A 22,295-nucleotide genomic window follows, 5' to 3' on the forward strand; every position below is an offset into this window, starting at 1 on the left:
ACGCCAACATATAGAATCCCCTAGAATGAACAATATATTGTTATTTCTTACTTAAAAATAAGTCTGTAATTTTTTTCTGTTGTGTACTTGTGAACTAGGCTGAGAATGGACTTTGATAGGAAGACATTGGTTCCACTTTACCTACAGTTGTCCCTAATGGTAGGGAAAGGTTATTGATGGTGAACACGACATCCAGTAGATCTGATGCTTAATTCTATTTATGGAGAAGGTGAGCTGATAAAGATGTTAGTTGCTTGAGATGTTTATCTCACTCCGGTAAGAGACTAACATTTGTCTGCGTTACAGTTTAATCCATGTATCTGTTCTTTGGTACTTTCATATATTGTTCTTGAAAATAAACTTTTGCCTTTAATTTCTTCCGGACAAAAGTATTTTTGGTGAAGGAAACAATTAGACTATTTTAAATGTTTATAGGACTTATTCCCTCCATTGTTCTTTGGCACAATAACTTTGGGCAGATTCTGAGAGTATGAAACATGGAGCATTTTCCTTTTCTGTTACTAAACTTAATACTCATTTTGCCATTCCACTTCATTTTATGTCATTTTAACCACTTCCAGGTAAAATCACTACTAAATTTGAGGTTTCTTATTATTAAAATGAAGAAATGCCCTCAGGTACTCTGAAACACTTTCTCTGTCAGCCAGCTCTGAGATCTTTGGCTGTTCTCAGTTCCTGGAGCCACAGTGAGCTCAGTGGGGCTACTTCAGACTTCTGTGTCCAACTTCTCTCTCTCTACTTTCAAAAGAATGTTTTTATCTCCAGTCTCTGTGGATGGAAAAACTAGACAAAAAATAAGTCTTTCTACCTTACTGTTTATGCTAAGGATAGGTCTTTTAAAAAGGTATAATCCAATAATTTTGATTTGTTTCTTCTTGAGCATTTTTAATGAACTTGTTTATCTTCAGCACAGGAGGTCAAAATAAAGTTGACAACTACATTGTGGGTTGCAGAGTGGAGGAAGGTAAGAGGGATTTCAGGATCAAAAGAAAAAAACCACGAAAAAGTATATCATTTTTTCTTTGTGCTCTCAGTTTACTGTAAGAAAAGGAGACAAATGCATTTTTTTTGTAGCACCATGTGAATACATTTGAGCTTCTGAAACCATCTGTATAATTTTTAAAAATATAAATCTGAAAAAGTAAAGTTTTCTCATAGGTTGTTTTTAAGAGTGTCTATACATGGATTTACTGTAAATCGACATTTACCAAAATTTGATCAGATAGACATTTGTTGTTTTGAAGTGATTTATAAATTATAAGAAATAATAAGTGCTTATTTTTTTATTTAGTATTTTTTCCTTTTTAGGGATGCACCTGCAGCATTATGGAAGTTCCAAGGCTGGAGTTGAATCTGAGCCACAGCAAGGCCAGATCTGAGCTGGGTCTGTGACCTACACCACAGCTCACAGTAGTGCTGGATCCTTAATTCACTGAATGGGACCAGGGATCAAACCTGCCTCCTCATGGATACCAGTTGGGTTTGTAACCCACTGAACCAAAATGGGAACTCCCATAAATGCTTATTTCTTTATTTTTTCTATTTACATTTTATTATACAGTTTTTTCCAAGGGACTTCAGAAATGGATATTGGGATGACAACAAGTTTTTGTGGACTCCATCTGTGTTTGCTTTTGATTCTAAGCTGCTGTGTCACATGGTTGTAGCAGGCTGCCTCAAATATTTGTTATCTCTGCATTTGTTTTGCTGGGGGCATTTTTGCTCTGGTCTAGGGAGTTACTTTAAATGGCTAAACTTAGATCTTAAGTTTCTCTTAATTACAGTAGTGCTCTTTTCAGACTCTTCCATTGGTTTTAGTGATTAAATCCCTCTTTTCCTATAGCATGCGAACCTTAACTCAAGACAATTATTTTTAAATAGATTCTGGAGTTCCTGCTGTGGCTCAATGGGATCAGCGGTGTCTTGGGAGCCCTGGGCACAGGTTTGATCCCTGGCCCGGCACAGTGGGTTAAGGATCCAGCATTGCTGCAGCTGTGGCTTAGGCTGCAACTGAGGCTCGAATCTGATCCCTGGCCTAGGAACTCAATATGCTGTGGGGTGGCCAAAAAAGAAAAAAAAAAAAAAAGAGAGAGATTCTAACATAGCATTATTTGATACTGTTAATCCCTATTGCTAAACTCAGTTTCTAAGATTTTCTTGAAAGCCAACTATACAAAACAAAAATACCTTGTCAAGGTACAGATTTATTTTTATTAAATGAATCCATTTAGCAAAGACATTTATATGTATATATATATGTGTGTGTATGTGTTTATATCCAAAATTGAAGATTAGTTAAAAATATGCCCATAACAATTAAATAGAAATATCCATTCCCACATCTGATTTACAAACCTTCTGTGAGGGAGCGATAGGTGCTGTTTTCTGTATCAAGAATCAGTAATTATTAAACGCTTTTCCAATTTAAGATTTAAATGTAAGACTTAGCAGTTATTCATCTAAATTAATGGGGTTGGGTTTATGGCAAAACTGGAAGAATGTATATATAAGATCATAGAGAAACATACATTGTTTTCCGTTAATGGTTAATTTTGGGAACAAAAAGAATGAGATTTAGAATCAGAAACACTGAATTTGAGTATTGACCTGTAGTCACAACTTTGAATGTATTTTAGATGATAACAGTTTGGGTTAGATGGAGAATTAGTGGGATAATCCCAGTCAATGGATATTTATTTTTTCTTTCTTAATACTTTTTAAGATTTTATTTTATTTTCAGCCATTTATTCCTATTTTATGTTTATAGTAGCATTAGCAAGCAAGCAAACAAATCTTAAAGGAATTAGCTGAATAAATAACAACATAAGGACACAGTGGCATATTATGCAACTTTAAAATTATATTGTGAAGTCTGTTTAGAATCATTGAGATACTAGTCATGTATTATTGTTTAAATATATGAAGGTTACAAGTAGTACATTCCAAATATTATATACCTAGTAGTTACATTTGGGTCTTTTCATATATTTGTCTAGTCCAAGTGGCATTATTTGAGCAGCAATTGTTCACATTAAGTTATACTGTAGGTTGACTATAGCAAATATATGTACCTGATTTTATTACATGGCCTTATTTTATTTTATTTTGTCTTTTTGCCTTTTCTAGGGCCGCTCCCATGGCATATGGAGGTTCCCAGGCTAGGGGTCTAATTGGAGATGTAGCCACTGGCCTACGCCAGAGCCACAGCCACACGGGATCCAAGCCACATCTGCAACCTACACCACAGCTCATGGCAAATGCCAGATCCTTAACCCACTGAGCAAGGCCAGGGATGGAACCTGCAACCTCATGGTTCCTAGTCAGATTCGTTAACCACTGAGCCACGATGGGAACTCCAACATGGCCTTATTTTCATTTACTGCTTTGTATACATCCTTATATATCTTTTTGGATGTGCAGAAGTAAACAACATATGGTGGGTGGAAGTTTTTTTGACAATGTGATATATGAAAATTTTCATGAACTCATTGTCAAATAATCAGAGGAAACAGAAATCTTAACTAGTAAAGTATATACTTAACAGAAAAAATGAAGGTTAGAAAAGTGAAGCCCTGTCTTATATTAAATTCCTTTAATTTCTAGCAATTATTTTGTTTTTTATATTTTACAAAAATATCATATTCAATGTAGAATATACAAATATTTCCCAAAATATTTGATTTTTTATCTTGTAGTCAAAAAGGAATATAAACCCATGATTGAAATTTGGAAAATATTGAAAACTATAAGTACAAAAGAAACCTTTGTTTATTCAGCATTCTGAGAATATCTGAGTTGCTCTTTGGTTTCTAGTCTTTTTTTAGCTTTGCTTTTTCATTTTCCATAGTTGTATTCATATCATACAACTTATTCAATTTTATAGTGTCATAAAAAATTACACAGTATTATACAAACCTTGGCTTATTAAAAATCTACCTAGGAGTTCCTTTTGTGGCCCAAGGGGTTAAGGACCCAACATTGTCTCTGTGAGGATGAAGGTTCGATCCCTGGCCTCACTTGGTGGGTTAAGGATCCACCACAATTGCCACATAGCTTGCAGATGTGGCTTGGATCCAATGTTGCTGTGGCTGTGGTGGCTGGGGCATAGGCCTCAGCTGCAACTCCGATTCTCCCCCTAACCCACGAACTTCATTATGCTGTTAAGTGCAGTTATAAAAAGAAAAAAAAAAAAAAAAAGGAAAAGAAAAAAGAAAAACCTAACTAAACATCATTTGTAATGAATGCATAATATCCTTCAAATTTAAAGTTCTTTCTTAAACCATTTAGAATCCCCCTTCTGATATTTCACTGTTATAAAAATGGTGTGAAAATCTATGAGCAGAGAAATTCTTAAAAGTATTATTATTTCCATAGACATATTTGAAAGGCAGTATAATCTGTACAGTGTAAAATTTATATTTGTTAACCTCTCCTTTTTTTTTCCTGACTGCCAATATAGGCAGAAGAATGGAAAACTCTTCTTTCTACTTTAGAGGCCTAGATTCCAAATAAGTGTAATTTTTATCTCAGAAGTACTAGAAAAATATTCTTCAAAGGCCATCTGATTCAAATAGTGTAGTTATTCATCTTTGCAATTATAGTCATATAAATGTCATCCTAAAGGATGACTATTCACGTAGAGAGAAGAGTTCATAATTTAGTTCACAAAGTATCAACAGTTCCTGGGACTGGATCTTTAGCACAGAATTGTAGTAAATAATAAAATGTTATTTTATTATTATTAGCTGTGGTAGCTAATAATAATACTACAATATAAATTTTACACTGTACAGATTATACTGCCTTTCAAATATGTCTGTGGAAATAATAATACTTTTAAGAATTTCTCTGCTCATTATTAGATACTTTGTTTTCTTTAACTATAGAGATACGTTATCACATTATGATTTCTTCACCAGAATTCTAAAAACTTTTTATTGCAGTAATACATGTGGAAACATAAACGGATATTAAATATTCAGGTCCATGAATTTTTCACAAAATGAATTAAACAGTGCCCTAGAAGATTCTTTTGTGCCTCCTGTAGTCGCTGTGCACTGATTTCCAACATTTTGTTTAGTTTTGTCTACTTTTAAAATGACAGCTTTATTACAATCTAGTCACATACCATAAAGTTCACTCCCTTTAAATGTATATAATTTAGCATATTCACAGTATTGTACGTTGGTCTCTAATTTCAGAACACTTTAATGTCCCCAAAGAAACCCCATTACCATTAGCAGGTAGCAGGTATTCCTTCCCTCTTTCCAGATCCTGGCAACCACTCACTGATCTCCTTTCTGTCTCCATCGTATGGCTGTACTGGACATTTCATGTGAATGGATTCGTACAACATGACCTTTTGTATCTGGCTTTTTCACTTAGCATAATGTTTTCAAGGCTCATCATGTTGTAGCTTGTATAAGAACTTATCTATTTTATGTCTGAATAGTATATCGTTGTATGGGTATACCATATTTGTTTATCCATTTGTCATTTTATTTACTTGAATTTTTCCTTTTTGTCTGTAATGAATAATGCTGCTATGAACATTTGTGCATATATATTTATGCAGATATATGTTTTGAGTACTGTAGGTTTATAGTCAGTTTTGAAATCGGGACGTATTGGTCCTTTAACTTTGCTCTTCTGTTTTTAAGAAGATTTTAGATATTCTAGGTCCTTTGTATTTTCACATGAATTTTAGGATCAGCTTATGACAGTCTTCTGAAAAAAAGATCAGCTGGGATTTTGACAGGAATTGCATAGAATATTTAGATTAATTTAGGGAGTAATACTACCTTAACAACATTCTTCTAATCCATGAACATGGGATGTCTTTCATTTATTTTGATCTTTAATATTTTTCACGATGTTTTCTACTTTTCAAGAACAAGTCTTATGCTTCTTTTGCTAAACTTATTCAGATGTATTTTACTCTTTTTATGTTCTTATAAATAGAACTGTTTTCTCATTTTCATTGTTAGATTATCCACTGTAGCTTTGCTTATTTTTTGAACCTCATGAAAGTGGAATAATTTTGGTATGTGCTCTTTTGTGTGTCACTTCATTTATTTAGTAATATGTCTATGAGACGCCTCCATGTTCCTCGACATAGCAGTAGTTTGTTCATTCTCATTGCTATGTATTTTCCATTGTTTAATATAACATGACTTTTATAGTCCATCTTTAGGTGCATTTGACTTGTTTTCAGTTTGGGGATATTTTGAATAGTGTTACTATTAACATTCTTGCATATGACTTTAGGCAAACATAATGTATATTTGTTCTGGGTGTATTCCTAGATATGAATGTTCAGCTTTTGATAGTGCTCCCCAAAAGCTTTACAAAGAGATTGTAACAATTTACAGTTCCACCAGCAATGCTTGTTGCTTTTTATACTAAAAAACTACTTTTCTATCATCTGTCTCTTTCAGTTTAGACATTTTTCAAAGTGTGTAGTGATAGTCATTGTTTAAATTTGCATCTTTTTCATGACTAATGATGTTGAGTATGCTTTTTAAAAATTAGCTATTTATATAGTTTCTGTTACATAGTGTTTATATAAATCTTTTGCCCATTTTTAATTGCGTTATCTGTTTATTTTTTCATATTTACTTATACGAGCTCTTTATAGATATAAGTAATTAAAACAATGTGATACTGGCATATATATATATATATATATATACAAAATTGAGCATTTGGCCAATATGAACTCCAGAAACTGACCCCATGTATACTGTATCTTACTTTATGGGAACATTGAATTAAAGTGGGGAAATGATACTGAATAGTATTGAATAGTATTTCAACAGATAGTATTATTGAATAATATTGAATAATATTTCAATAAATAGTACTGATTTCATTGCTTATCTACGTGGTTAGATTTCCTGCTATGCACCATGTACAAATATCAATCCCAGATGGATTATACATCTAAATGAAATGCAAAATAATAAAGCTTTGTGGAAAAAATTGAAGAAAATATATTTTAACTGTGAGGAAATCAAAGATTTCTTAAACAGGACAGAGAAAGCACTTACTATAAATTTAAGCAATAATAAATTGGACCTCATTAAAAGTAAAAGAAATACTCTTTATGAAAGATACTATTAAAAAGTGAAATGACAGGATACAAAGCAGGAGATAGTTGCAACTTACCTAACCAGAAAAGGGCTTTTATTTGTAATTCAAATTATTTTAGATACATTTTGCTAATTTTCAGAATTTTCATTGTAAAAACATGTAACTATATGGTAAAAGATCTTTGCCTTAACTTGGCTAATCTAAAAATATCAAGGTAAGATAGTTGGTTTAAGATCTCATTAGGTTTTAAATCAATGAACTCTTATACATTGGAAATTACTAATCTAAATTCCATAGTTTTGTAAAATCCAGCATAATTATTTATAATTTAAAATAAGCACATCAATTTTTAAATTTTTATTACTTAGTTTTTCTGTTAAATTAACTAAAATGCTAAATCCAATTACTTCATTACCTCAATACCACTAAATTATACATGAAATCTAATGTGACAAGATTCATATGGATACATCTTTAAAAATTTAATCCTATATATTATGTTCTAATAACTTATTAGGGTCATATAAGATTAGGTTTTACATATAAAAATATTGTTAAAATTGTACAAAAAAAAAAAAGAAAAACGTTTTAGAAAATTCAGGCCAGTAATGCTAGGAGCCTGATAAAATACCACTAACTTTAATGATTGGACTTATTTATTTTCAAATATATATACACATATATATTTGTGAATATTATACATGTATATATAATTGATATGTAAAAGATCTTATAAAATTTTGATTACAAAGCATTTGAACTTTTGTTATTGTATTATACTTGGACTTTTCTTTCCATGTAAGTAGATACTAATTTTTTAAGAACTGGATATCATATTGTGATTTCAAACTTACTTTAATGACTTTCTTTTGAATTCAAATTGACTTCTCTATACTTGAGATTATTTTAGAGAATTAATTTTTAAACCTCAAAACTTTGGAAGTTTTACTACTTTTATATAATATTCATTTCTTCTATTTACCCAATTTTGAAAAATTGATAAAAAGACTTCTGTGACAGCTGTATCATAAGATGTTCTTATTTTGTTACCGTTGAATTCACACTGTCAATTTTAATGAGTCCTACCCAATTAAAGTGGTGTGCATATCTTTCGAGTTTATAATCAATATAATCAATTATATTTTTACATAAGTGTGTAGCTATAATTTTGTCTCAGGGTGTTGGAGGATTAATGCATTTTTCTAATATGTTTCAGCATTGCGAGAAGCTGGAGAATAATTTTGATGACATCAAGCACACGACTCTTGGTGAGCGAGGAGCTCTCCGAGAAGCAATGAGGTAAGTCTGGGTCACCATAGCAACAGTCACAGATGTGGTAAAGAAAAAGTCATTCTTCATTATTGGGGGAACAAATGAGTTCATTGCCACCATTCAGCTCTGTTCTCTAAGGTATTAATTTGTCAGTGGAGAGACTTCCCTTGAGGCTGTACTTTGGTTTTGAAGCTGCATAAATGTTAAGCCTCAGTGCACAGTAAAAAATGTAAATGTTTAATTTGTTACTTAAAATGCTTAAGGGGTGTCCTGTTTTATATTTATACTAAACTGTGTGATTGAATGGAAATATTGTTCACCTACATTCTGCCTGTATAAAACATAAATAGTACAACGGTGATTTAGCTGAGTAGTATTTTCTCCTAATTAATATTTAATTTAAGAAAAGGTGTTTAAAATTTCATATTCATAGGATTATACCATAGTATTTTAAAACTGATGTACATTTTGATGCTGTTATAAAGCATATGGATTAACTTTTTTTCAGATACAGCAGTCTCTAATGAACCTGGTGGTTTTTTCTGTTTTCACTTTAACATTACTCTTTCTGAATTTTTCTTTGAAATCTCTCCAAACTTAATACCTTTTTAATAACTTTTACAAAGCAGTCTTTAAATCCAGCTGATCAGAATCAAAGAAGGCTTTTTACTAGACAGTTAGGAATGTGTGAAGAATAAAACTCATCATCCTTACAGCTGGAGAAACGACAACAAATGATATTAATCTTAAAAGTTCTGAGCTTGAACCTTTGAGTGGGATAATTTCTAATATGTTTGCATAGAAAAAGTATATTCACCTCTATTTAGCCTATGAAACCAAAATTGATTTTTAAAATATATCTTCTTCTTTCAGTGCTCATTTTTTTAGGGGCTTAAACCAAGGTTGAAAAATTTTAAAATACAAGAAAGGATAAACCTATGAAGCTCCCTAGAAGGGTAGTTTGGGCACAGTTTTGTTATTGCTGGCACACAGTTACCATATACTTTAGTCTAGAAGCTGCTCTCATTTAGTGACCTCCCTTTTACCACGCAAGCAGCAGGGGAAAGTAATTAAATTTAATAGAAGCTGCCCTCATTTTGAAGCCACTTCTATTTAAAACCACAGGGGGAGGTAATTAAATTTAATGGAAACAGTAGCTTCTACACAAAGATACATGGTACTTCTATATAGATGATTATGATGTCACAAAAAGAGGAATAATATATTACTAGAACTGAGAAATTACCAGCTGGAGCAAGTGAGCCTATTTTATTGTTAATGTCTTTACTAATAAAAAAAAAATAAAAGAGGAGAAAAATAAAACTGAGTCCACAATAGAGAATTTGTAACTATATAAAATGCAGACATTCTCAGAAAGTTAAAGTTATTAAAAATAGGAGTAAATTTAAAATAAAGAGTAAAATATATTGTGGAAGAAACCAGTGCAGAAGTTATGACTGAACTTCTATTTTTTCAGTGTCTTCTTTATCCTCTAGCTAAAACTCCCACAGGTGTAAATTGAAAACATCATTTTTGCACATGCATATTATAATAATTTTGAATATATTAAGCATACACATCAATATTTATTGAGAAATGTACAGTTATTCTCTGTATTTTTATATCAATTCAGTTTGATGTAAACACATAGACACGCAGGAGGACAAAGAGAATGCCAGCTCTGAAGCTTTGAATAAAAGAACTGAAGGACAAAAACATAGAAAGAATTGCAAAGGGGCAATGTGAATGAAAGTGGATGTGAGTGAGGGAAATACAATGAACACGTATAGGACATGTAACGAGTATAGAAAATTTGTCATCAAGAGAAAAACAAATTGAATTATGGGAGAACTGCATGTGATGAGATTATTATATTCTGCCAAATTTTGTAATGCTTGCCATTTTAGAAAATACCAGGATATTCTGCTTTTAAAAAAATAGAGATGAACTAATGAGAAAAATAAGTACCTGATTGGAGTAACCTCTTAACCACCATGCTATGAGATAAAGCAGTAGTTTAGATAATTTAAATCAGCATTTAATTGTATGGCTGTGTAATGTACTTTGTTTACATAGGCTTCATATTTGACACACACACACACACACATATTTTTATGTTTAGATTCACTAAATACAATTAAATAATCTAGTTACCAAAAGCATTCAACAATTTAATAGACTATAGGTCTAGCACTTAAAAAAATTATCTTTTGCTTTTAAAAAATGTAGTAGGATCTCATTCTTATATGTGAAATTATTGGAAGCATATAAACAAAAACTTATAATGTTATGTGACTAATAGAATAAGAGGAGAATGCATCAAGGGGCAAAAATTAGTTGTTCTCTTACCTAGGATCATTTTTTGCCTTATATGAAGGATGTCAAATTAAAGAAAATCATGGAGAGGATATGACATTTGATGTAGATTTTGAACAGTGCCAGTTTTGCAAGTAGAGGGAAGAGTATTGAGCAAAGGCATTGGGTTGCAGGTGCAAGATGTATTTCAATAATAGTAAAGTCATCTGATGTAAAATCATTTTTCAAGCTTATTTGAATATATGTTTCCCCACAAATCTCACATAGGCAGAATTATTTTATCCAGTAATACCTCTTCTTATATGTCAAGAATCCTTGGTTAGAAATAGAGCAGTATGAAGTTGGCAGGGATGATAGGAACTGTTCACAACTCAGAATGTCACGGGCAGTGGAAGACAGGTATGAATAAATTGCCAAAAACTTCACTTAGCTCAGAGACTGGTCTTGGGAGCCTAGTTGAAGAGAGTGGCAGGATAAGTATAAAAACCAAGATGATTATTTTAGAGCTTTTTAGAATTCTGTTAAGGTAAAAGGGGGGAATAGATGAAATCATCCAATTATTTAATAAACATTTATTGAGTTTCTATAATATATAGGGTAATGTGGTTACAGATATGAGTATGAGACAGTCGCTGCCCTCAAGGAGCTAATGGCCCAGTGGGGGAGACAGATTCAAAAATCAAATGCTTGCTGTGGAGACTCAGAGCCCTGGTACTTGAGTCTTTTTGCTGCTCCCCAGAATTCCATGACATTTTTTCTCGTGGTCCATGGGCATGGCATAGCTTGGCTATGGGAGCTTCCTTTTTTCTCACTAGCCTAACCTCTGCAGCAGCCCTCAGGTGGCTCTGGGTGCCCATAGAGATGCCCTCTCCATAGTGTGTCTAGCCCGGAGAAGTAGGAGCATAACTGGACTGAATCTTAGGACTGACATTTTGTGGCTGCTGTGTTTGGGCCCTGTCTCCAAGTTGGGTATATATACTTGTTTATTAAGGTTCTACCACTTCTGTGAGCTTAGAACAAAAAATACAGGTCTCTGTCCTTGCTCACTTCCCTGTCACCTAATACAATCCTTCTTTGTGGCCAGTCTTTGCCATGCAGTCTTGAACCCACTCTTTCATCAGTATTCCAGCTCAGGAGTCATTTTAGACCCCTCCTGTGCTTCTCCCCGACCCCAGATGTGAGGACCTGTGGCTTGTATATAAAAAAACAACAGGAGTTACAGCTTACTCTGCAATGTGCTGGCCAAGTACTGCAAGCATTTGGTTAGGTTTTAAACTCATACTCAGGAAGAGAAAAAATGAATTTTGTTTTGTCAGCAGAGTGGAGGGTGCAGTAGGGGGAATGAGAGAGCTTGAGAAATCCATGACCCCACTAAGATAAAGGTAGAATGGTGTAGAGGTCAACAGAGGGAGTGTGTTTGAGAAATTTAAAAATATTTAGAATGAAGATCTGATGAGACATTGTGACTTCATAGACAATAAATCATAAACTTGATTCAATCTCTGTTGCTCTGTTTAAAATCTTTTAAAGTTTTCTTAGGTTTTTAGAATAAAGTCTAATTTATTTGTGTATCCTACTAGAAGCAAATCCCATAAGGGTAAGGGATTTGCTGTTTTGCTCTCCTTTGCATTCTTAGCCTTATCATAGTAATAGCATATAGTAGGAACTTAATTATTTGTTGATTAATTGATAAAGATATTTATCAAGGGGATCACTGTTTTCTCTTCCAGTTTTTTTTTTGTTATGTAATTGATGTACAGCACCATAAGAGTTTAAACTCAATGTTTTTGACTTTTTGGATATGCATTAATTGAGATAGGGAGAAAGAAAAAAGAAAGGAAATAGAGTTTGGTTTTCAGATGAATTTGAGATGACTATGAAAAAACTCATGTGTAAATTTGCAGTAGGCAAAGGAAAAATAGAATTTTACAACTCAAGGAAAAGACTAGGAGTTGAGTCTGGGACTTAAGAAGTATTTTGGCACTCATAGCCATGGGAAAGCATATGATTTCTAAGGATAGTCCATTGAATTAGAAATGAATTAGAAGCCTAAGAAAAGAATGAGTTTAGGAAAATGTGCGTCAGAGGGAAACATATTTGGGGATCTAACAGAGTGAGTTGGAAGTGTGATGTGCTGAGAAGAGGGTTCTCGTCCTGTGTTCTAGATGGAGACATCTAGAGCAGTAGAACCTTCTGCAAACTGAAGTGGAAGACTGTCTCTAGGAGAAATGCTGTGCGCCTGTGCTCGCTATTATGATAGCCACTGGCCTCGTGTGGTTACTGAACTGGGCTGGATAACTGTGCGTTTAATTTTATTTAAATTTTTATTCATTTGAATGCAGGTTCGTTGCATGTGGTTAGTGGCTTTGGTTTGGAGAGCATCACCCCAGAGGGATGTTTTTGAAAAGTTGCTAACATGGTACTCACCCATCTTGAGTGATGTAAATCTCACCAATGGAGAGTCTGGATAAGGCGAAACCACCTTCACACATATCACAAATACACATCACATACCTACTCCCTCTTATGAACTGAAGAGTGGAATGTGTATTCATAGTACAGTAATGGATGTAAAACCAAAATTAACAAGTATGACTTCATGTGAAGGAGACAAAGTGACAAAATGTTTTCTCTAAAAACATGACTTATATGTAGAGCTATCTATAGAATTAACAACAAAAACACTCTACATATATATATATGTGTAACTGGGTCACACCATGCTGTACAGTAGAACAAAAATAATGTATTGGGGAAATTTAAAAAATTAAAAAAAAAATAGAAACGTAAAAAAATTTAGTAATGTGGTCAGATTTAAGATAAAGATGGATGCTCATGAGCTTCTCTATATATTACCTACAACCAATTGATGGTTGCAGTTGATAGATTCTATGATGATTCTGTGATATAGTTATATTAGAATACCTGTCACCCAGGGCTTGTTGAATCACTCGACAAATGCTATGAAGCAATTGTTTTGCTGTTTGGAAAAAAGAAGTCACCTTTTATTTTCATCTCACAGATGCTAATATCTCATGGATGTTAAAGAGTGAGAAATAACGGAGGCAGCCAAAGTCCAATAGACTATGGAAGTGACTCTAAGGTTTGGATGGGGAAAGAGCTAATAAGCTAAAAAGCAGTTGAAAAAAATCACTAAGCTTTGATGGCATTAAAATAGCTTCTGTACATGGGAAAAAAAATCACAAAATTTAAAGGCAACATCGCTGTTGTGTATTGTCATGTATATAGGATATTCAAAAAGATTTAGGAGTTCATGGTTAGTTGGCAAAGTATGACTGGGAAACCCCTAATGTTTTCGATTCAGCACTAATGACAAACAATATATAAATTCCATAAAAATGAACTGATTTCTTGGTTATTGACATTATTGCAATTCAGCAGGGAGATTTTTGAGTGCTGGAAATGGGATTGAAAGATAGCCATTGTCCCACTCTGAGAGCTCAAGAGGAGTTGAAATTACTGCTGCATATAAGGGAAAAGTTGTATCAATAAGTACTAAGAACCTTGAAACAAACATACCCCTTTCATATTAAGTTAACTTCCTAAAATACGATGCCTAAGATGTAGAAATTATGGACAACATGAAATTGTTTATTATACTATAGAATATAACAGTAAACAAGTTGAACAGAGTCTAATTGTCTACTATTAAGGAAACAAATTTAGAAATGAAGAAAAATTAGGATTCTAGAACACAGAATTATATATACATGATGTATTATAAATATATATACATAGTGGTAAGTTGTGGCATATTTAATTATATCTGGATATTAAAATGACCTTCAACACAGTGTAGTTAGTGACAGTAATCCCCATGTTATAATGTTTAAAAATACCAGGAAGAAAAATTGTGTGTAGAATATAATCTCTACTGAATATAAAAGATACAGAGAAAAAAAGATGGGAATTAAATATAGGAAACTAGCTATCGTATCTGGGTGATGGGCTTACACCATTTTCAGGCTTGTAATTTTCTGTTCTTTCTAATGGGAAAATATTATGAATGATTAGAAAATAATGAAGTAAGAAATAGAAAATGGAACGAATAAAGTACGATATGAATACTAGGATAAGTGCCAAAAAATGAGTCAAATTTTAGACTCCAACTGTGATTTTAGATAAATATTTTTACTTTTATTTTTTGTCAAGATAGAATTAAAAACTTGATAGGATTGATATGAAGAGCAACAGTAGTATAGGAGAGAATGCTTTGCAATTTATGAAATAATAAGAAAATGAAGATACAATGTATTATTTATATATATATCATATTCATTTAATGGTATATAGTGCTTATTTCAAAGGAATTACAATGTCATCCACATTTATGGAAAACTTAAATGTAGTTTTTGAATATAGAATACCAGAGAGATATTTTTTTGTCTAACTTTGTGGAACTACTGTACAGGATTTATGAAAATGATGACAAAAAATTTTAAGGACAGGACAAAAAAGTGTATCTTCTCTAGGTGAAACCAGTCTATAGTATGACAATGGCAAATTTATAGGTGAACTTCTCAATTTCTTCTCATCTTATTTTTTCCTTATCTCTACCAATTCTACCCTCTTATCATGCCCGAGCGATTTGCTTTCTATATTATACTTTGCATCTGCTTAACCCCTGTAATAAATTCTAAACATCAAGGGGGAAAGTGGGACTTTTAAAAAACATTGTCTCTTTGCCCTCTTTTCAGTTCCAGAGTCAGTAGTGGGCCATGTGTAGTAAATATATGAAATTGGAAGGTACTAGAGTTGAATAACTTGAGAAAATGGAGTGTTGAAATCTGAATGAAAAGGTACATATAGAATATAATTCATTAGGGAAAAAAATGTGAAGAACTATATGAAGCTTTTTGACAGTATAGATTGGTGAGAACTATGGATATACCTCTGTGGTGAGAATATAAATTACATTTTGACGTACAAACATTGATCATTAGGAGTAAGTATTTTATTTGTAGAGATAAGCATATATTCAGTGAGAGCTGTTACATTTTAGATTATTATTACGGAGATGAACTACCAGGGCGATTAAATCTCTGAAGTCTATTCCCTTTTGCATGGCTTTGTCACGTGTTAGGAATTCTGCCACTAGATGGTGATGTTGAGTTGCATAATTTATGTTCCTGGCTTTTTTTCTGGTGTGTGTAATAGTAATAGTAGGTGTACCATAAACCCAGCTGTGTTTACAGGGTTAAAACTGAAAGTATAACTATGTAAACTACGAAAATAATTTTGAGAGGTACAGTACATTCTAAATATTTAAATCAAAAGGTTAAAGTCCTTTAATGTGTTTATATCTTTTCTTTAGACTTGTAGGTTTTGAGAGGTAGAAGGAATGTAAAAGTTAACTTTTCCTTGAAAGAGTGAGGTCTGAAGAGAGTTACAAAGACGTTAGAAAGAGGGATTTTTTAGTTTTTTCCCTTCTAGATGTGTTAGCCTGAAAAGTACAGCTTTGATTTCACTCCTCTGTTAATATCCAGTGATACAGAGGCTGTTTTCCATGTGGTCTAAGCAATGCATTACTCCTGGTACCTAGATATTATTTTATTGCTTATTGTTTTATTGTTTTAGTTATAATCCATCTTGTATCCCTGGCTAAGCATAATGGTTAAATTGCACTATTATTTCTTTAATTGGTATTTCTGCATGAACTGGAATAAAAGACTGTCTCTATGGGTAATTGTATCCATCTGAATAAGACTTGAAGATGAGATATATTATCACTATCTTACTTAATCTTACTCTGGTAGATGAGCTTTTGTGTGCACATACATATGTGAATAAATGTATGTATGTGTGTGTACTCTGTCTTTCTCTCTATTTGTTTCTATCTCTGTATAAATTTCCCCATTCCAATCAAGTAAATCTTGCCATTTGATAGCTTGAAATTTGGACATCCCTTTGCCTTTCATACACAGTTGTTATAAAGTGTCATCACAATGAGGTTCAATTAAAATCATAACAGTTTAAAAAAAAAAGAGGAAGGGGGAGGCAACCTAAATATTTATGAGTAGAGAATCAAATAAGTTGTTTCGAAAACAAATATAAGGCATGACAAAATTTGAAGTGACATTGAAGAAGATATAAATAAAATGAGAAGTTATTTAAACAATTCTAGTAAAATCAGCAAGTTGGTAAATGGTGTGGAAAGTAATTACAAATTTTTAAAAAGCCTGAAAGTGTTATATAATGATGTCAATGATTACTTATAATTTAATATTAGTAACATTATTTTCAAAGTTTTAAAAAATAAACAAATTACTTTCATAATCATCAATGTCCATGTGTTTGTGTATGTGTGTGTATGTGTGTGTGTTTTAACTACAGGCAAAGCTTGACCATGAAATTAGAGTCAGAAACAATGTGTGAGCTTTCTGTTTTCATTATATTTCTTCATCCTATCATAATTATATTTCTCTAGGCTTCTTTTTCACTAAATGGCTCAGCCGAAATCTATCTCTAGAAAGCTCCCTCCCCACCCTACCTCCATCAGCAGGTGGTAAGAGTATCTTTTCTTTCATGCAGAGGAGATTTTGTTGTCTTTATCATTTCTGTGGGAGAGAGGCACACACTTCACTATGCACACAAGCACATGTGCGTATGGTTTGTGTCATTGAACACACAGAGAGGGCAACCAGGCTGAATAGCTTCAAATTTTGTAAAATCTAAAGACAAAAGCACACTCTTGCTTTTTCTAGAAAATGGTGAAACAGCTACTCAAACATTGTTGAAATGTAGCTTAGAAAAAGTAGATTAGACAGTAGGAAAATCATTAATTACGTAAAGATTATTGTAATTAATTGCATTTGACTTTATATTCCATGTAGTTAAGTTGATGTAATTTGTGTAGTATGAATGTATATGTGTACACACATTTTACACATTTATGTGTACAAATATGCATAGGCATACACACTCACACGTATATGTGGTATTACCTATTTACTGCATAAATTAGGAATGTTTCTTTCATGCATTCTAGGGACGAGTGAAAGCAACATTTATCATTCATTTTCAGATGGGACAAAGATAGCCTAATTTTCACCATTCATAGGGGATATAATAAAATGTCCTATATTAATCCAGTGTTTAATAAACCAAATATATGCTTAGTATTAATACTTGTGGAGTGTTTATGGATTTGGTTGCAGTTGGCATATGTGAATTAGAAACTGTGTTGATTTACCATCTTCTTCTCTACTTTGAATTTTAATCAGATCTTGAATGAGAAATATTGATTGCATACTTATCCATTATAAATTTTGTGAAACAACAGCACAAGTCAGATATGGGTTAATTCAAATATATATAAATGCTTATATGATCATATTAATTAATCTAAGCATTGGAGCTTTCAACCTGTAGCCTGCTATGTAGTAGACAATGTTTATTTAAAAGCAGTATTTATAGGAAAAATAAAATTAATATCGTAATGCTATTTTGTGACAACTTAATACATTTAGAATGATAAAACCAAAACAGAAAATACATATTGTTAATATAATGGATATTTTGATTTAAAACAACGTTAGCAACAACATAAGTAAGTAGCACTTCACCAAGGTTAAAAAGCATGTTTCCCTTAGCAGCAAAAGATTGTGTGTTAAGACTAGAAAAAAAGGGACACAGCTTTTGTTTTGCTACCAGAGAAAAGTGCAGAGCTAAGTCTTACTCTAGAAAGCTTATCATTTTAGATACAGACTTTGAATGAGCAGCTAATAGTTAAAATTATTTAGGAGATAAAAATTGGTACTGTGAGGATTAGCTTTAATTTTAAGTATCCATAATTGAAGTGCCACATTATGATTTTAATGTTATGATAATCTTGTTAACAAGCTGTTGTGTATATACTATCATATTTTAATGTAGTTGCAAAGCTTAAGTAAACCATAAAGTCAATTGCTTTTTGAATCAGGCTTTTATAAGTGGAAAATTAGTGGTTTACATGTTTTGAATACATATTTTGTAATTATATTTGGCATTTTCTTCAATTTAAGAATAATATAATAAGTTTATAGATAATTCATTGTTTATAATTATGTTCTTATATTTTTTATTGCTCATTCTAATTAATTTCAGTTCATTCCATGCATACTATGATATAATGGCTCATTTTTTTTGTAATAGTCTTCTCTTTGGAAGATATACATTGAAGTTTAGTTTTTCTATTTCTTATTTCTCATATATCAGCACATTACACTTAAAAGACAATTAATACATTTTCTTGTATATAATTTCTACAAGTTTTTATGATGTATACTAAATTCCATCCATTGGGAATGTTTTTGTCTATTCTGTTTTTTGGGGGAAAATTGTCTCATTCTGACAATTGGTAAAAGATTATTAGTTAGATTTAATTTTCTGAATTTGTTTCTTCGATTGAGAAAACATGGTAATTTGACAGTCTGAAGTAGAAGTAAGCAAACTTTTTATATAAAAGTCAGAATAGTAAATACTTTCAACTTTTCTGGGTCATATGGTCTCTGTTGAAACTATTCAGTTGTCCTATTGTAGTGCAAATGAAGCCACATAGACAAATATGTCAACTAACAGGTGTGGTTGCACCGTTGTGGCTGTGTTCTAAATAACATTTTATTTATAGAAAATAAGCAGCCAGCTGGATTTGTCCCATGGGTCATAGTTTACTGACTATGTTAAGAGCAAATTTGATGTAAACCAATTAAAATAAATTTCAAAGAATTGCTTGGTCCATATATTATGAATTTATGAGTTTCTCTGATAGATGAATACTAAAAAATATTGTGAAACTCTTCCACTTGCGTTAATAAGCATGACTGTAGGACATTTACTGAGGTTCACATCTCCCAATTTCTGAACTATTCCTTGAAATTGAGTAAGTCGTATTTCCTAGATTACTCATGCAAGTAAACAAGCATGATTAAGAATTAAATCACCAGTTGTTATTGTAAAATTACAAGTATGCAGCCAACATAAGTATTGGTATCATTGCCACTGAATCAATTAGCATTAATTTGTTATGCTTTATGGTTTATAGCTAAAGAGTGGACTAACCACTGAAAAACCATCTGCATCATGAAACAGTATAATGTTACTCTTCAGTTTGACACTAGTTAACCGCAGTGTGATACCTATAAAAATACAACATTGTGATATTTTAGTTTATTAATTTTTGATAGTTATTCTTATAGATGGATGAAGACTCACCAGTATGTGTCTACTAAAGTATATAAATGATATCTGATATTTATTGGAAAATACTGATTGCAATGTGTTCTATGGTCTGTTATTTTAAATCCTTTGTAAGATTTTTTATCCATGGGGCTATCTAAGGAGTTGTCTCTATTTTGAAATTTAGTCAATCAGTATTTATTTAATAAATCATTGAATAATGAATAAATATTTTTCTTCTAGTCCACAAAGTTTTTCGTAGAAGTCAATGAGATGCCATAAGGGATGAGGAAGTGGGAGGGATAGGGAGCTTGGGCTTATCAGACACAACTTAGAATAGATTTACAAGGAGATCCTGCTGAGTAGCATTGAGAACTTTGTCTAGATACTCATGTTGCAACATAACAAAGGGTGGGGAAAAAATGTAATTGTAATGTATACATGTAAGGATAACCTGATCCCCTTGCTGTACAGTGGGAAAATTTAAAAAAAAATGTAAAAAAAAATGCTATCTGCTGTATAAAACAGGTAATTAACAAGAACCTACTATGTAGCACAGGAAAATCTACTCAATAGTTTGTAATAACCTAGTGTTGTATTAGCTTTGCTGTATACCTAAGCTAATACAACATTGTAAGTCAATTATGCTCCAATAAAATTAAACAAAATGAAAATATTCTTCATGTCTAAAGTCAAGTCTTGTTAATGTCTTTCAAAGAGCCACCTAAGAAATTTAGTTAATTTAGTATATAACCTAACTTTAGCCCTATAGTTCTCTCCCATTTTAAGGGCCATTACTTTGGCTAACAAATAGAAGAAATAGCAGTCACTCTATTTAGAATTCTTCCAAAATATCAGCTCCCGTCAAGTTTTAGTGGAAATGGGTGTTTGTTATTGGACCACAGTGGTGATACTTTTAGTCAATATCTGTGCTATGTTTACAAACCAATTATCTTGCCAGTATCTTCCTCTATCTCTCAGGAGAGTTTAAAGTAATTTTTTTTTTCTTTTAGATAGGGAAGAAAAATGATTTACAATAAGGTTAAATTACTTACTGCTGTTATATTTGTCATTGTCATATTTTTCCTTCATATTTCATTTCTTCCTTCATCCCCTTAGATGTTGTTTATAATTTCATATTCTGTGAGGGAATATTGCTTGAAACACTTCTCACCCAGGGCTAAGAATTGTGTTGAAATTTAAACAGTTTGGATGAAAAAGCTGTTTAAGGAATTTTTTTTCTTTTAATAGGCTATGAAACAAGGACAAGAAATTTTTTCACTATAAAGAAATAAATTACTAGTTTTGACATCTAATTATAGTTAAATGATTAGATATGAATAAAGTATATTAAATAATTTAAAAAGCATTGGGTAACCAGTTTGAGCCAGTCAGTATCGTTAATTGAAGTCTGAGAATCATTCCTTTGGTTGGGATATTCCATTAAAATGAAAGTCTATTTTTATTTGTTAGCAATATAAGACTTCCCCTGTAATTCATATTTCTTCAGGATTATTCTGCTCATTTGAAAACTTTAGGGAATCGATTATTCCTTCAGCACTTCTACCAAAATATTTGCTTCTTTTTGAGGATCACTACAGATAGTATTCTCAGTAAATTCCTATAAATTTATAGTAATTCCAGAAAGATATCTTGACTGTATTAATACTAATAAATAGTATTTGTGACCTATGCAAACTGTGATTAATTAGGTATGCTAAATTATTGCATGCCTCTGGTTATTTATTATTTTTGTCTATATATAATGAGTACATTTTAAATATGATGCATAGAAATAGTATATTTACACAATTTTCCAAATAGTCTATTTAGGCTATGAATAAAGTCCTTAATTTAAGTTTTATAGTTTACATCCTCATAAGTATGTAACACGTAGACTAGTTGGACTTGACACAGTCCAGCTTGATGCGTTACTGCTAGGGTTCTCAGTTTTTAAAATGCACTTTGGAAAGAAACCTCCACGTTTGAAAACATGTAACTGTTACAGAAACACACGCAGAGCACATACATGACAGACACACACACTCACATGTTCCTTGTAGTGTAATTCAAATCGATTATCTTTGAGCATTTTATCACATTCCAGGTTTATCTTGTGCTATAAGGTGATTGTGGTTGTCATACATGTTTACTAAAAACAGAAGTAGGCAAGCCTTTTTCTGTTCTTGATTATTCAAATGAGTTCAATCATGGTGCCTGCCAAATACCCAGTAATGGCAGGGTGCCAGAGTGGAAGGGTGAACAGCCCTCCTCAATTTCTGCTTTCAGAACATAGTGCCCAGGCATAGATCTTCTGTTGAAAAACGTAGCTTTTATAAGTATTTAGGTAGAGTCCAGTAATGTGTGTACAATCATGTAAGTCATTAGGATGCATTTATTGATATTTATTTATTTAT

At 32.2% G+C, this 22,295-nt stretch overlaps 1 protein-coding gene across 1 annotated transcript in view; it reads left to right on the forward strand.

The window, feature by feature from the left end:
- Positions 1-22,295, forward strand: part of DPYD (dihydropyrimidine dehydrogenase) — a 780,991-nt gene that overhangs the window by 105,521 nt on the left and 653,175 nt on the right. Inside the window, 1 exon segment of the mRNA NM_214044.2 lies at positions 8,330-8,412. Coding sequence (NP_999209.1) covers positions 8,330-8,412 — 83 coding nt within the window.

The sequence above is a fragment of the Sus scrofa genome, chromosome 4, assembly GCF_000003025.6.
Source record: "Sus scrofa isolate TJ Tabasco breed Duroc chromosome 4, Sscrofa11.1, whole genome shotgun sequence".
Lineage (NCBI taxonomy): Eukaryota > Metazoa > Chordata > Mammalia > Artiodactyla > Suidae > Sus > Sus scrofa.